Below are 17,391 nucleotides of genomic sequence, written 5' to 3' on the forward strand. Positions count from 1 at the left end.
TCATAACAGGACGGAACGGCCGTCTAGTGCTTCCAGGTTTTCCATGGTGGTCTAGCTTCAATTGACTAATGATTTCAACTATGAAAATACTGAAATATCTACAAAAACCCCTTCTGGTCTATAAATTTGTTGAGAATGTTAATTCTCTGAAAAAACTGCTTGCTTAACATTTACTTATAATTCTGTAAACTTGAAAGTTTTCTTTTTTTTCGATCTGAAACTCTTCACAACAGTCATTATGCGTTTTTATTGAGCTTAGAAAAATGACCTCCACCAGCAAGTTACTGACCAAATGTACTAGTTTTGTATCCTATTTTTAATGTCTTTGTATTCTCATGCCCATTTGCTATACATTTTTAATCGTTTTTCTTTGGTCGGTATCAATAAATCTTTCTTGTGAAATTTATCTTTCTGAGATTATTCAGGGGGTTATAGAAAAGTGAAGGTAAACTGAGAGAGTTATCCGAATCGATTTTAAGCCGCCCAGTTCATCAAGACAAAGTAGAAAGGTACTTATTCGTGTCGCTTTGAGGTAGAAGTAATGAAATAGTTTAACTGAGAAATGAGATTACTAAGCGTAAATAGAGAACTGGTGTATAAATGTCTGATTGTGACGTGACACAGTGCGCAAATGTGGAAGTGACCAACACTCCAGAAGTTATCCAGTAATGATATATTTTCGCTCATTTGATTGCTATTAGAAATTAAGACCAAGTGAATTTAGCGACGGACTGTCAACTTCTTGTTCCGACGAACCAACTTCCATATTTCACAAAAATATTCTACACATAATGAATATTATTACAGGATGGTTGTGGAGATTGTAGAATCTTGTAATTCTATATCACAGACTGATATTAGGCAACCATGAGAAACTAGATGGCATTGGATAGTCATTTCTCTAGGGATCGAACCCAGGATTATAATACCAGGAAGGAGACCAATTCATCTCCAGACCACTAAGTTATCATCCAATGGTTTATACGGTTACTTTCAGGTTAAGCGCTTAAATTAAGGTATAACAGTTTTGGGTTCGATTCCTCACACGATCATGGATCTTCACTGATGAGGAATTCCATACTTGAACGAAACAACTGTCCAGTATTTCCTGCTTTGCAGCGGCTGTCTAAATAGTTAGTCACCGATGTAAACTATGGCAAACATAATATTTATTTAAGCACATAAATATTGGTACAAAGGGCACCAGATACATATGCGCCACACAAAATAATGAGAATGGGAGAAGATGCGTATATGTAAAAGAAGGAAAAAAAGAGAAGAGTAATGATGGGGGAACTGAAATGTACAATCAGAACTCTCTCAGTTGAGAAAGTTATAACCACTCTTTATGAAGAAAGTAAAAGAAGGTTACAGCAGGCTCGCCACTGGCTTCTATTCTGAGCCACATCTGATAACGTCTCTATCCACTGTGTTGCACCATCTCTCGGACCCCATCCAGGGAGTCGTGAAGGACCAACAGAGGCTAGCCCTTTGTAGCTTTCTTTCATACCACGACACCATGTCATACACTGACCACATCTCTCCGCTTTTTCCAACCAGTCCCAGAGTCGGCAAATAATGCACGACGTGGAATTCTCTGGGACGACATTCGTAGAACATGTCCAAGCCACCGAAGTCGGTGTTTCAAGATGGTGACACCAATTGAATTATAATAAATAGTTACATACAAATATCGATCGAAAAAATATCAAAACACCAATAACCTGGTTATAATTAACTACCATATCATTGTAAAACTGAATTATATCTTACCACAATCTCGAAACCTAATCGTTTAATAGCTAAACGAAGTTCTGTATAACTTAATTCTAAAGAATCTTCACCAGGTATATCAGAGAAATGATATAATAATGGACCTAAAATACAAAATGATACTCATATTATATAGAAACACAGAAATAAAAAGTTGTATAAATACTGATAAACTGTTAAGAATATTCATTATTATTAGCATATACAAAGAGGAAATCATTTAATAGTTAAGAAGCTTAGTTTTCAACATGTAAATTATGGGTTCGAAAACATTAGCTTTAAACTACTTCTTGAGGGCCCCAAAAATGCCCTGGTACGGCCGAGAGTGGGGAGAGTCCGTTCTCCCTCTCCAAATGCTCTCACATGGCCACACGTATATAGCCTCTGTCAGGGAAGTCCTACTCACTGCCTTCTCGTCAATGGGGTGTTGTTCACGAAAGTGAGAGGACGAAAAGCGAATGTCTGACGCTTTAACCGGGTTGGTGGACACGGAAAGTCTACCTAGGGAAGTTGGAAAACCCTCATTTCAAACCAATGGTGCACATGGGATCCAGGAGCCTGCATCTCCTTACGATGCTCCACCGCCTTGAGGATCAGACCTTCAGGTCAAATGTTCCGGGTGTGGCCCCCTAAGAAAACCACCTGCTCCATTTGGGCACCTGGGCAGTATCACAGCCGTCACACAAATCAAATGAGATTTGTGTGGCGCATATCTATCTGGTGCTTCTTTGTACCAATATTTATGTGTTTAAATAATAATAACTTAATACGCTATTTCGTAACGTTTCCCAAGGACATTTTTATACTGTATATACGCGCTTGAGTTGTGTGCCTGTTCGTTTGTGCTTTCAACTGCTTGTGGAATATACTTTTTTCCGGTCTTTTCCTCCTAGTTATCAGGGCTAGGGAGCAGTGAATAGTTTAGCTTGTCTCATTGTTGTGTTGCTGATCCTTCGTTCCGTTCGCAGATTTTAGGTGATCTCGTAATCTCTTCAAAAATAGCAAAGTTCAAATAACTTTATCAATGTCACTAGTCCTTATTACAAATAATCTAGCTTAAATTTTGATTAGACAGGTTTTATGAGGATTGGTTTAACTTATAGATTGTATTTATCACAGATTGGTCGCAGTTGGGGGATCACTGAAAACCACGAGACATAAAACAGATGTTTTATTTTAGTATGAAAATACTCACGCGTGTGAACTTGCGATCAGACACACAGTTGAATTCAAGACCTTTACGTCACGCGGCAAATCTCTAGCCAATAGAACCAATGGGTAAGCGTGTAATTGTATGTTCCAGAGTGCAATCAATGTGTGAAATAAAGTGATGATCACCCAATGTAACTGGACAATCCAGTAGTTCTAATGGTTGGGGATTTTCTGCTAAACCTGAAGATTTTGGATTTAATCAGTGAAGGAATTGTAGACGGGGACTACTGAGGAATCTCGTTACTGAGACGAAATATGTTTTCAATGTTTCGTGGCTTTAAAAGAAACTACAGCTGACATCAATTTGTAACAAATGCAACCTGTAAATCTGGCTGAGTACATTAGCCTGTGCTTTATTAGTAAGAGTTTATATTTTTCTGTCGTTAGTATTCAGAACTAAATTTAATTACTTTTAGTTGACATACAAACTAACCTTGGTTAAGTGCCTTGATAATGCTTGTAATTAGTAGTGAAATTCAGAGAACGAGAAATTTCGTTTTATTTGTAACTTTTCAGATGGGTGCAATGGTGATAATCAATGACGATCAACATATAAAAAAGTTTATTCACCAAGTACTTGAGTATGAACCACACTTGAAGTGTGAAAGATAATGGTACTATCCGGTTTTCAGCAAATAGAACTCACATCGGTAAACATTATTTGAACTATATATATAAAACGATATATATGGCCAAGTATACGAATATTTCGTTGGAGGATAGCATAACAGAAAATGACTTAGAGTTTAATCGACTTACAATCGACTAATAAGGTATACAATTCTTACAGTCTACTTTGCTATTCTCATATATTCAAGTCAATAGAATATTTGTTTAGCTGAGTTGCTTATCTAGGTAAGTTACTCAGAAAAGGGGGGAAATCACCTGTGGAGCTTCAACAACTGAAGTGATTAGGACACATTACGTACGATCAGTCATAACCAAACCCGAATTGTAATGTTGCACATATTAGAAGAGGTTATTCACTCCCGGTCTATGTGCACCACAACTGTAAATCACGAGTTACAAATTTTCAATAGAATGATTTAGGATGGGTTTCCCCAATGGCACACGTACACTTCACCGTTTATGCAATTCTTAACGTTGAATCTAGTATCATTCTATAACCAACTTTCAGTCATCAACCCCATTCATTATTTGACAACTACATTTCTGTATTTTTATTATAACTGATATAATCATTCATTCTCCTACACTTAAAATGTTAGTGGTTCCTTATCACTGTGCTGAAAAAATAGCAAATATGGCTGACGACTACCTGCACCAGGTTCTACATTTTCCTAATGACAGGCTGGATATCAAAATAACAGGTATTTCTGACTAGTAAACTTTACAAAAAAGATTATTCAGGATGAAATGTGGATTATTCAAAACCTTTTTGTTTTGATTGCCTCTAACCATTCAGTAACAAAAAAAATAACACAAACCACGATATTAGGTCACTTAGACTACCGGTTAAACTTCAATAATCACAAAACGGGGACTAAAAAATAATAACAATCGGTAAAATAATAACTCGATTAACCAACCATCATGTCTCAGGCCTGTACCATGACGTACCTATGAAATTTTAAGAGGGAGTTGAACAGAATCACTAGGCTTTCAAACAAACAGAAGTCTCATTAAAAGCCAAATGAGTACATAAACCTGTATATCCAGTAAGTGAGTATATATGTAAAGCAGTAACCAAGTGAAGGATTTGATGTTTAGTAAGAAACAAAAAGAAAATATGAAGACCACAAGACGGATTTATTTCAGGACTAATTTATACATACCAAAATTGATCCAATAACCACCAGGTTTAAGTATAAGCCAAATTGTATCCAAATAATTAAGAATATTATGTGATGTGTCAATAAAAAACACAGTAGCTAAACAATCCCATGTATCTGCATTTAAATTTAAAAATAGGTACAAAACCAATAGGCATTAATGATTTCAGAATGGAGTGCAAAGAATGAATAGAATAAAGTTTTCTCATAATAATATGGCTTAAAAAGACTTCATTTACTGACTGAGAAACATAATGTTCGTTAAGTAATTCAAAACTGGCCCCCAAATGCCCTGGTACGGCCGAGAGTGGGGAGAGTCTACTCTCCCTCTCCAAATGCTCTCACATGGCCACGCGTATATAGCCTCTGTCAGGGAAGTCCTACTCACTGCCTTCTCGTCAATGGGGTGTTGTTTACGAAAGTGAGAGGACGAAAAGCGAATGTCCGGCGCTTTAACCGGGTTGGTGGACACGGAGGGTCCACCTAGGGGAGTTGGAAAACCCTGATTCCAAACCAATGGTGCACATGGGCTGGCTCCAGTATCCTGATGGAACGAATGGCGGACGAACCTGTCATTGGTCAACGGCTACCATGGGACTGCATCTCCTCACGATGCTCCACTGCCTTGTGGATCAGACCTTTTGGTCAAAGGCTCGGGGTGTGGCCCCCTAAGAAAACCACCTGCTTCGGTTTGGGCACCCGGGCAGTATCACAGCCCACACACAAAGAAGGTGTGGCGCATATGTACCTGGTGCCCTTTTGTACCAATATATATGTGTTTAAATAAATAAATAAATAAAATAATTCAAAACTAGGGTGACTTCAGTCCAAAAGACTAAGACTATGTGTGTGATGTTGACTGATTCTGAGAAATGCTGCCCTTTTTTATGAAACTCAGTTGATCATAACCCAATTTATCAGTGCTGCGCCTTGGTACGGTCGAGGGTGGGGAGAGTCAGCTCTCGAAATGCTCTCACGTATACAGCGACTGTCAAGGAAGTTCTACTCACTGCCTTCTCGCACCACGGGTGTTTTTTACGAAATTGAGAGGACGAAAATGTCCGGCATTTTAACCGGGTTGGTGAACATGGAGGGTTCACCTAGGGGAGTTAGGAAACTCTCATTCCAAACCAATGATGTACATGGGCTCCAGTACCCTGATGGAACAAATGGCATTTGGACTTATTGTTGGTTACCGGCTACCGTGTGACTGCATCTCCTAACATTGCTCCACTGCATTGTGGATTAGACCTTTACGTCAAAGATTTGGTGAGTGGCTCTCTAAGAAAACCACCTGCTTCGATCTGAACACCCGGACAATATCACGACCCACTCACAAAGCGAGTGAGTTGTGTGGCGCATATGTATTCAGTGCCCTTTGTACCAATATTCATGTGTTCAAATAAATAAAATGAATTTTTGTGTGTCAGGTCATTCCTAGTGCAGATCGAATCCCACCAACCAATTTGCAATGTGGTTACTACTTTACATTGCGTGAACTATACGTTATATCTAAAGCTTGGATTTTTAATGTACCGCGTATAACTTGAGCACTCAAACGGTAGAACCCTCCAAGTCACAAATGAGAAGACGGAAGACTGAAGAAAGTGCTTGTTGAACAATCAACATGTACAGAAAATGATGGGTATTTATAGATATTAGCATTTGTCATATCAACATTATAATCCAAGAAATCCGCAATGAGGAATGTTATGCTACTTGACCAATAGTAGCACGCCACGTTGACATTCTAGAAAGTTCTGTTGCGTTCTGATTAGATGAGACTCTTCTAGGGCCTCCAGAGGCTCTGTCGTAGTTCTCAGAAGCCACCCCAACACTATATTGAAATGGGATGGTGGTTGGAGGTGTTTGACAGGAACCCCTGGACCTAGGTTTCGAGCTATTTGGTAAACCATATTGATAATTCGAAATGACTAAGCATATCAACTTGTATGTAACCGAAGGGAAAGCAACGAACTACAATGAATTTATCGTACTCTGGCATCAGTGTCGTTCTTTATTTTGTTTACATTTGTAAAAGGAGGACGTTTATAATTAGAGCGATTTCATGTACAAATATACACAGACACACAAGAACACACATACTTGGCTCAGTATAAATTTCAACGAAATCTCCAGCTGCCATAGAAAATTGGACGTTAGCAGGTAAATCTGCTGGACATACATCAGGGAAATAAACCGGGGCCATTTGATCTTCACGTGACATATTATTACAAAATTGACCGATCCACGGATATAATTTGTACTCATTAACTTGTTTACATCTGAAAATGTGGGAAAATCAAAACGAAACTTTGCGAATACGAAGATTTCGCCACCACTCAGTAATTCGCAGACAATATGAAACCAGAGGCAGTCGGTCAGTTAATCAGTTATATGCAACGTGATACCTGGCACATACGTGTATCGCTTTGAGTTGCCCCACTATTTACCAGTACAATGAAATGAAATTATCAAGCCAAATACCAAGATAGTTGAGATGGTAATTGTCATATCCGCTCAGCCGAGAGTGGGGAGAGTCCGTTCTCCCTCTCCAAATGCTCTCACATGGCCACGCGTATATAGCCTCTGACAGGGAAGTCCTACTCACTGCCTTCTCGTCAATGGGGTGTTGTTTACGAAATTGAGAGGACGAAAAGCGAATATCCGGTGCTTTAACCGGGTTGGAGGACACAGCGAGTCCACCTAGTGAAGTTGGAAAACCCTCATTCCAAACCAATGGCGTACATAGGCTTCACACTTAAGGTATAACATGGTCTCACCAACTTTTTTGATAAAACAATAATGAGGCCAGAATTTTACGAGAATATTCAAATTACTGAAAAATTCCCATCATATTAAAACACAATTATATGAACGAAGAATATTCTTTTCAACAATTTCTCATCAGGTTCTACAATTATAACAAGTGTCACTACATTTACTAAGAAACATTTAAACTGACCAACCTTATACTACCTTAAACACTCGACTGTGAGATGTTATTTGGCAATAAATTATGAAAATAATGCTGAACAAAATAAATATATGTTTAACAACATACGTGTTTAGGATGAAATAAGCTGGAATAAGCATGTACAAGCTCCATTCATTTCCTTGGCATGTGTAGCCAAGATGAGCGAGTTCCCAGGCCAGTCGACCAAGGCCAGCCCCTGGGACTAGGATGTTCACATTTGCAGGATTTCTAAAACAATAGAAACAGTATGGAAAATTCCCATTTACAACGAGAAATAACCATGTTGAATTTTGTTCACTAATCCCGCAGGTAGAATGATAGGTCTAGTAAGATCTACAGTAATTGTTATTGATAAATTACGTTAGTAAATAAGCACTACATGTAAAAAAAAATCCACTCAACCACGCTGTATTTGTAACTTGAAAACGTTAAAGACCAACCAAGACAGCCCAAAAACCTGGGCAGTTAACAATAAACAACAAAATCCACTGTACATATGACTCAATCTTCGACGCTGAAAATACCAGCAGTGATAGTAAGAAATAAAGCAAGTAAGATGGTCACTAAGACAGTTGGCTAGTAAAATGGGCGTGGACTCCATTATACCCTATTGGGACAGTGCAGGATATGTCGACTTACTAATGACACAGGTTTAACCCATCTTATTAGCTAATGGATTTGATGTAGATTTACGTCAAATGTTTGGTAACAGCATGGTTTAGAGATGATGTTTAGGTTACTCCTGTCATTTTTTGCTAATGTTTCACCTTGAAAATTATAGCAACACAGGATTATCAGCCTTTGAATGTAATAGAAATTTATAATTATTCAGTAGTGCTCTAAATACTACGTTATACATGTCTGGCAAGCATAATTAACAGCTATTTCTGCGAGTAGCTACGTTCACCGACGATTAAAGAGAACTTGAAAAATTTGGGGTGAACTTTAGTTAGCGAAAATAAGGTCATATCAATATACTTAACCAGACTTTTGTACTGAGATAAAATCCAAATCTTTCACTTTAAAATTACATGGTTTGATAGTTTAAAATTACTTAAAATCATAACTAAAAATATAATTGGTGGTTACAAACTTACATTTTCTTTGGGTTAAATAGCTCTAAGACATCATTAAGTACAAATTGATAACATATGTCCCGTTCTGGTTTTCCTTCAACCGACCAATCTCTGACAAATTGTTTTAAAGCTGATCGAACTTTGTCCATTTCTGTATTTGTAAATGCGAAAGGACCAATTTTTTCTCGGGGACCGACTGTGTGATTGTTATTTAGATCTGTTCCGTTCGGTGAACCAACTGTGCCATTCAACTCACAAGCCTTGATAACATAAAGTTAACATTTATCACAGTCAACCTACATGTTCTCCGTTGAAAATGTCTGGAGCGGAATGCTTAATAATGCTGGCTATTAGATCATTGTTGTGCGAAATGCATTTCTCAACCTTTTTGAGGTTATCATCAAATTCACGAATAAGTTTATGGTGAGTAGAAGGTAATGAGTAATAATAGGCTCGCGAGCGTTCGACTCTTTTAAGAAGGTGTGGACTGTATATAATTGTGAAATATGTGCATTAAATCATACCCAAAAAACCTGAAAGCTGATAAAGTTTTGACGAAATGATGGTGATCCATTTCAGCAGCTTCTTTCAATTCCTCGTCGGTCCCCGTCATCCTATTAATGTAATTCCGAGTTTTTAATTCAAGCTATATTAACAAGTAGGTCGTATGAAAAATAAGAGTGAAGTATTCAGACAGCAACTACCAACTAGGTAGTAAAAAATCTGAAAGAGAAGAACAAGTGTTAGTTTTTTCAGATAGCTCGAATTCAACAGAATGACCAGGCTTGATAAGAGATCATATAGAACGAAACAATGAAGAGGCCGAGGTGCAATACAGTCTTACAAATAAAAAATCAGATATAAACAAGTTTTCGAATAACATGCTTTACAGGACATAACCGACATATATATGGCACAAAGGACAAGGGTGCCGCAGACTGACCTTGAATTTATGAGTGTGCAGTACCCAATATCTTTTTGAGCAGATTAAGATTTGTGTTGTAAGAACAAAAGGCCTACTGTCTATGTTATTCCTTTCCTGTTGCTCTTCTGTGAGTGTCTAATTATCTCTTGAATTGAAGGTGCGGACATCACTGTGTAGCTGTAAATAATTCCCCAAAATCAATAGCTCATTAAGTGTTCGACATTGGATGCTGACCACGTTGTTTAAGTGGACTTGTTTAGCTGAAGGCTTTCGGTCATGCATCCGTACCAGATCACGTTGCAACACGGCGTGGGACACAGCTCCTACGTTCATTAGCCAGCTTATAGAAAAGGTTCCTCGATATATTGGTAACGTATCAAATATATCTTTCCTACCTCTCCTCGTCTGACTTCTGGTTTCTATTCGACTGGGAAAGAACGATTATAGAAGATACTACTGGTTGCTAGTTGCCAAACTAGAACATCCGTGGTATCCTCAGTGGTGAGACCGACGTGATCTGGTACACCAAGCCAATATACTGTGAGTCTGTTCCATTTTGGAATATTATTATTCATTGTTATTCTTTATTTGAATTTTATATATTGTGATATACCTTTTTTTCGCGAATTTTTTTTCCCGGATATATTTTAATTAGACATTTTTCGTTCTCTATATTACTATGACGGAACACTCACCCAAGGTTTTTAAGTTAAAGTCTATTCCCCCTATTTCAATTCAGTTAACGCCATTTTGGCCCGACAATATCGAGTCCTGGTTCTGCTACACAGAAGCGGATTTTCGCATGCACGGAATCACGGACTCGCGCACACGATTCCTCGCGGTAGTTAAGGCGTTATCGCGCGAGTTTAACAGGTACGTAACACCTAGTATGTTTACTAGTGATGTTCCTGAACCTTACGAAACTCTTAAATGTTCGATTCTCAAACGTGGAGACCTAACCGACCGACAACGGTTAGACCAACTCTTCCATAACATCGACTTGCAACAGGGTTCTGTGACAGACATGTTGCTAAGAATGAGAGAGGTTATCGGCCATCGAACTTTCGATGATGGCCTATTCAGACAACTTTTCTTGTCTAAACTTCCTCATCAGGTGCAGGCAGTGCTTGTTTCATTTCAAAACAACGCCATAGATGAGCTGGCTGCATCTGCCGACCGAATCTTAGAAATCACTAAATCTTCCAAGGCCGAGGTTTTTTCCGTCAAGGAAAAACCTCAATCAACCCCGGCTGTCATAACCGAACTATGTCACACGCTTACACGACATCTTAGAGTTCGTAATGACCATAGTCGGTCGAAAACCCCGCAGTAAGTCTTCCAGAAATTGCAGGAAACCCTGCAATTATCCGACTTCAAAATCGACTGACACGAAAAACAGTTCGGGAAACTTCCCAGCCGGCACGCGTTAACGGCAACCGTAGCCGGCGAACACACCCACCTCTTATATGTCACGGATGTGACTACGAAAGTTCGCTACCTCGTCGACACTGGCGCAGAAGTTAGCATTCTTCCAGCAAATCCCGACGACAGACTTCGTGAGTCTGTTTTAAGTTTACAGGCGGCAAACGGAAAGCCGATCACTACTTACGGTAAAAGGTACGTCTACCTTAACGTGGGTTTACGCAAACCCATACACTGGATTTTCGTGGTTGCAGATATCTCTACGCCAATCATTGGTATAGATCTGTTACAATACCACAATCTACTCATCGACACACGCTCACGAAGGTTAATAGACGGAAACACTAAGTTATCTGTTTGTGTAACTCCTTGTTCTGGTTGCAGGTTATCCCTAGTCACGATTAAGCACACTATAGACCCCTTGTACCAATCAGTACTCGACAAATACCCCGGGATATACCAATCGCAATCGAAATTGCCTTGTGTAACCAGCAATGTTACACATCACATCTCGACTACAGGACCACCTGTATTTTCGAAAGCCCGTCGACTCGCTCCTGAAAAACTTAGGTTAGCCAAAAACGAATTCGACCATATGATAGACTTGGGGATAATTCGACCATCGAATAGTTCATGATCATCCCCATTACACATGGTCCCTTAAAAGGACAGCAACGATTGGCGGCCAACTGGTGATTATCGGCGTCTGAATGCAAAAACCATTCCCGATCGTTACCCATTGCCTCATATTCACGATTTGACAGCTACCTTGAAAGGTACAACAGTCTTTTCAAAAATCGACTTAGTTAAGGCCTATAACCAAATACCGATGGCACCTGACGACGTTCCTAAAACCGCCATCATCACTCCCTTCGGTCTTTACGAATTCTTGCGAGTGCCTTTTGGTTTAAGAAATGCGGCTCAAACCTTCCAAAGGTTTATAGACGACGTCTTTCGAGGTCTCAACTTCGTACATGCGTATGTTGATGACTGTCTAATAGCAAGTCCGGACAGAGAATCACATCTCAAACATCTGGACATTGTCTTCGATCTACTCCAAAGGCATGGCATTACTGTCAACATTCAGAAATGCCAAATAGGAACTAACTCCTTAGACTTCTTAGGACACACTTGTGGTGGATGTCGAGTCGAAGGCGGACTATGATCACCACTACAATTCGTTTACGCGCCCAAAAACGACTTGGTTCCCTTGATAGCCCGTAAATCAGAAGGCTTTACTAGTCCAGATCAAGTATATTTATTGGCGATCTCGTGGTATCGAAATAATACCGAGACGTGTCAAAGAGTACAAGCGAATAAGTAGTGTGTGAGCAAGCTCGAACCAAACAAGGCGGATAGCGAAACAAGAAGTGAAACTGATACAGTTAAACAAATACAGTTAAACAATTTCTGGTACAATTGGTTACAATAATAATAATTGTTTCTATTATTCCAATCGTGTTCTTATCGAGACTGGCCGGTCACTACAGGAGCCCCTCGCTAGAAAGGGTTCCGACCCCTTAGAAGCAAAGTGGCGGCCATTCTGGATTACCCAGAACCGACCACGATCAAGCAGTTGCGAACTTTTAACGGACTCGTAAGTTTCTATAGACGGTTCATACCCAAATGCGCATTCCTTATGAAACCGTTAACCGATCAGCTTCGTGGAAATGCGAAATCAATTGGTTTAGACGACATAGCCCGTAAAGCATTCTCCACAGTTAAGGAACACATCGCTAAAGCAACCCTGCTTGCTCATCAGGACACTCAAGCGCCCATTAGTATCGCCGTGGACGCATCCGACTCAGCAATCGGAGGAGTCTTACAACAATGGGTTAATAACTCTTGGCAACCTTTAGGATTTTTCTCGAGACGGTTGCTCGACGCGGAATCTAGGCACAGCACGTTCGGTAGGGAACTCCTAGCTATGTATTGTGCTGTACGGCATTTACAACATTCCATCGAAGGAAGAGAATTCACGCTTTTTACCGATCAAAAACCCCTTACCTTATCTTTATGTTCATCTTCAGACAAGTTCTCACCGCGAGAGTCTCGACAACTCGACTACATTTCGCAGTTTACTTCAGACATACAACACATTTCTGGAGCTAACAATGTAGTCGCAGACGCCTTGTCTCGAATTAGCTCCTTGAACAGTTTCCAAGGAATCGACCTTCTTAAACTCGCTCAGCTTCAAAGAGAAGACATTGATCTTCAGCATGAGTTATCCTCGACAACTCTTAAACTAAGTATTAAGCAGGTGGGAACAGGTAAGGAAACCTTAATCTGTGACACATTTACAGGTAGGGATCGTCCAGTCGTACCAAAACATTATCGATGCAACGTCTTCAATACGTTGCACAATCTTTCTCATCCAGGTGCTCGTGCAACAGTCAAACTTATAGCCGAACGCTTTTGTTGGCCTGGTATGAATAAAGACGTGAGGGAGTGGGCACGCTCCTGTGTAAGCTGTCAGAAATCTAAGGTCATAAGACACAACAAATGTACCTTAGGCTCTTTCAAAACCCCTGACACTCGTTTCGACCACGTCCATCTAGATTTAGTAGGAATCACGCGTTTCCGAACGACCGCCTACCACCCACAAGCAAACGGGTTAGTAGAACGTTTTCATCGACAACTAAAAGCTTCATTATCAGCTTCAGACGTTTCACAGTGGACAGACGCTCTTCCACCCGTCTTGCTAGGTATCCGCAATGCAGTGAAAGCTGACATTGGATACACTGCATCTCAACTCGTTTACGGAACGACACTCCGACTCCCAGGAGAATTCGTAGATCCTTCAGCTTCTTCGTTGAACATGGATCTAAACTTTTACACGAGTAGGCTTACAAACGCTATGCGTCCAGTTAAACCTGCTCACACTCGACCTCAACCAACTGATGTTTTCGTTCAACCCGAATTACGACATAGTACACACGTCTTCGTTCGTCGAGACTCACATCGACGACCCCTCGAATCAGCATACGAAGGACCCTTCAAAGTTCTTCAACGCGAACCTAAGTACTATGTAGTCGATAAGTACGGTACGAACGACAGCATCAGTATCGATCGACTCAAAGCAGCGTACTTAGAAGGAAACCCTAGCTACGTCGAATTTCCTTCGGTACAATCGTACGACACGGCTCCTATACTCGTAGTACCCTACACGACAGCCGACACACAACCTGATACTTCGCCAACGTCGATAGATAAACTTAAGACAACGCGTTCTGGAAGACGAGTAAGATTTCCAGAACATCTTAACGGATATTGCACGTAGGACATAAGCTTTACCTTGAATTACACTTTCATAGTTTATTATAAAAAATTTTTTATATGCTCATTTTGTTTATTTATATAAAAAACAAAACAAAAAAACAATACATTTTTTTGAGCGTATATATATATTTTTTATATATAAAAAAACCCATTTTTTTCCGATCGCTTTTACGCTGTTTGTAAGTGTATGGGTTTATTTTTTTTTCCGCTCATCTTGTGTCCTTACGCAAGTACGAGTGAATTTTCGACATGCACTCACACGTTTTATTTTTCCTCTTTTCCAGAACGGCTGGAAAAGAACGACGAAGTTTCGCAAGGAACCGAAATTTTCATTGTACTATATTTCTTTATTGCTATGTTGTATATTTTGGTCCCATAGTTTAAAGAAAGATGACGAGACGCTGCTAAACGAAGCAAGCTATCAGAAGAGTGTTTACCAACGACAAACTCGTTGGGTTTAAACTTCTGGCTGGTCACGTCTTAGGGGCATCACTACCTCACTAGGGGGGAGTGATCTGTAGCTGTAAATAATTCCCCAAAATCAATAGCTCATTAAGTGTTCGACATTGGATGCTGACCACGTTGTTTAAGTGGACTTGTTTAGCTGAAGGCTTTCGGTCATGCATCCGTACCAGATCACGTTGCAACACGGCGTGGGACACAGCCCCTACGTTCATTAGCCAGCTTATGGTAAAGGTTCCTCGATATATTGGTAACGTATCAAATATATCTTTCCTACCTCTCCTCGTCTGACTTCTGGTTTCTATTCGACTGGGAAAGAACGATTATAGAAGATACTACTGGTTGCTAGTTGCCAAACTAGAATATCCGTGGTAACAGTTTCAGTTTCAGTTTGGAAAGGACAGGGGGCTTGGTGGCCTGTGTTAGTCCTGGCAATGATGGTCTCTCAGCTGATCCAACTTTCCTTTGAAACGGTCGACGGATAGAGCCTCAACCACGTGATGAGGTAATGAATTACACTCGCTGATTATTCAATGGGAAAGTCGGTAGTCAGCTAACAAGTAATTCGTTCTGGGCTTGTGAACTTTTTTGGAGTGTCCTCGAAGATTTTCTGTTTCGGAAGACGAAAAAATGAGGGCAAAGCAGGTGCAAATTTGTCATTAAGCAATTTGAAAACTGTAATCAAGTCGCCTCTGATTCTTTTATATGACAGCGGGAATAGGTTTAGCTTGGTCAGTCTAGTACCATACGGGAGCTTCGCTATTCCGGGAATCAGCCTAGTTGCTGTTCCCTGAACCCTTTCCAAGAGTTCACTGTCTTTTTTTAGTCAGGGGCTAGCTGCTTGTATGTAGTACCCAAGTTTAGGGCGTACGAACACTGTATACAAAGTCAGAAACGTTTTAGCGTCAAGATGCCTAAAAGCCCTGCGTATGGACCATAAAGTCCTAAAACCTTTGGCGGCTATTGCACGGCAGTGTGCAGTAGTCTTTAAGTCTTGACTAACGATGACGTCTAAGTCATTGTGTGCCTTGACAGTAGGTAACTCAGTGTTATTCATTGTGTATGTATATGTACCCCGGTGGCCAATATGCATCACAATACACTTGGAAGTGTTTATCGGCAATTGCCAGGTTTGGGACCATTCAGATAATCTCTCCAGGTAACAAGGATTGATGGCTCGGTGGGAAAACCTGTATGCCACGGGTATTTTGTTCGTTCTTGGCTTTTTCACTCGCCTGATATGCCTCTCAAGATGTGTCGATCTAGTGGGAAGAAAAAGCGAGAATGTATTAGGCCCAAAATCATTTCTCAGTATTCTATACCTTGAAATCAGATCACCCCTTAATCTGCTATAGGACAGAGTAAAGAGGTATAGCTTTTCAAGCCGCTATTTGCATGGTAAACCTCGAAGTCCCAGAGTTGCACATGTATCTGACTTCTTTTCCTTTTTCAGAATACTCTAGTCACCTTTTAAATAGGAGCTTGCAGTTTCAACATGGTTCTTAAACCTAGTTCCCGCTAGGGTTGTGCATGCTGTAGTGAACATGGTAGTATCTAACTTGGTGAATGTCCGTCTTACAGCCCAGAAGGTTCCTAACCCCTTAGCTGCGACTTCTCGGCAATGGGTCTACGTCTTAAGATCATGACTCACTGTCACCCCAAGATCCTTGTGAGACTGGACCTTCGGTACTGGCACTACCCGTATGCTGTACCTATTAACTTTTGTATCCCCAAAGTGCATGTAGACACACTTTGTCTCGCTGATAGGCATCAGCTACTCTCTAGACCAGCTAACCACAATATTTAAATCTGCCTGAATTGCGCATGCATCTGCGTCTCCTGTTATTTCTCACCAGATTTTTACATCAGAGTACTGGGGGACTCAAGTATATAAGGGAATTCATTCACATTTGGTATAAAACGTAAAGGACCTAGGGCAGAACCTTGATGTACTCCACTCAGTACTGGTCTCCAAGTGGGGCACTTGGAATTTATTCTTACTTTATGTCTATGACCTATCATGAAATCCTTAGGCCATTTTAGAGAGAGGTCCGGTTATACCCAGATTTTCAAGATTCAAGAGCAGTTTATTTGTTGGCACCTTATCGTATGCTTTGCTGAAGTCTATCCACTGATTTTCGATAGAAGTTTTCTTGGTCCTGTTTAGTGTATTGAAGTGACAATTGAACCTTTCCAGTTCGTAGGTAACATACCATGACCCAGTGACAGATTGGGTACCACAGTCAGGGGGTTTGTATATATTGTGCAATAAGTACCAGGATTTTGGGGTGTGGTTTGTCTGGTCCTATCGACTTTTCCATGTCTAAGGTGCTAAGAGCCTTAAGTACATCGTCTTGCCAAAGTCCACGTTGACTGGACGGTTTGCCGACCTTGTATTCGGGCCTAGTTCTTCGTCTGGAACAGGCTAGTGAGTGGAAACTGCCCCGAAATAGTTTGCCATAGCCTTTGCTG

At 40.3% G+C, this 17,391-nt stretch overlaps 1 protein-coding gene across 1 annotated transcript in view; it reads right to left on the reverse strand.

The window, feature by feature from the left end:
• The window catches only part of Smp_160530 (hypothetical protein), a gene marked incomplete at both ends in the record, with an annotated part of 14,599 nt that extends 5,155 nt beyond the window's left edge, over nt 1-9,444 (reverse strand). Inside the window, 7 exons of the mRNA XM_018798864.1 lie at nt 1,774-1,877; nt 4,782-4,895; nt 6,885-7,063; nt 7,843-7,983; nt 8,853-9,091; nt 9,132-9,318; nt 9,356-9,444. Of these exons, the coding sequence (XP_018646663.1) occupies nt 1,774-1,877; nt 4,782-4,895; nt 6,885-7,063; nt 7,843-7,983; nt 8,853-9,091; nt 9,132-9,318; nt 9,356-9,444 (1,053 nt within the window). The remainder of the gene's footprint in view (nt 1-1,773; nt 1,878-4,781; nt 4,896-6,884; nt 7,064-7,842; nt 7,984-8,852; nt 9,092-9,131; nt 9,319-9,355) is intronic.
• Between the last annotated feature and the right edge of the window lie 7,947 nt (nt 9,445-17,391).

This window comes from Schistosoma mansoni (assembly GCF_000237925.1).
Source record: "Schistosoma mansoni, WGS project CABG00000000 data, supercontig 0150, strain Puerto Rico, whole genome shotgun sequence".
NCBI classification, from domain to species: Eukaryota; Metazoa; Platyhelminthes; class Trematoda; order Strigeidida; family Schistosomatidae; genus Schistosoma; species Schistosoma mansoni.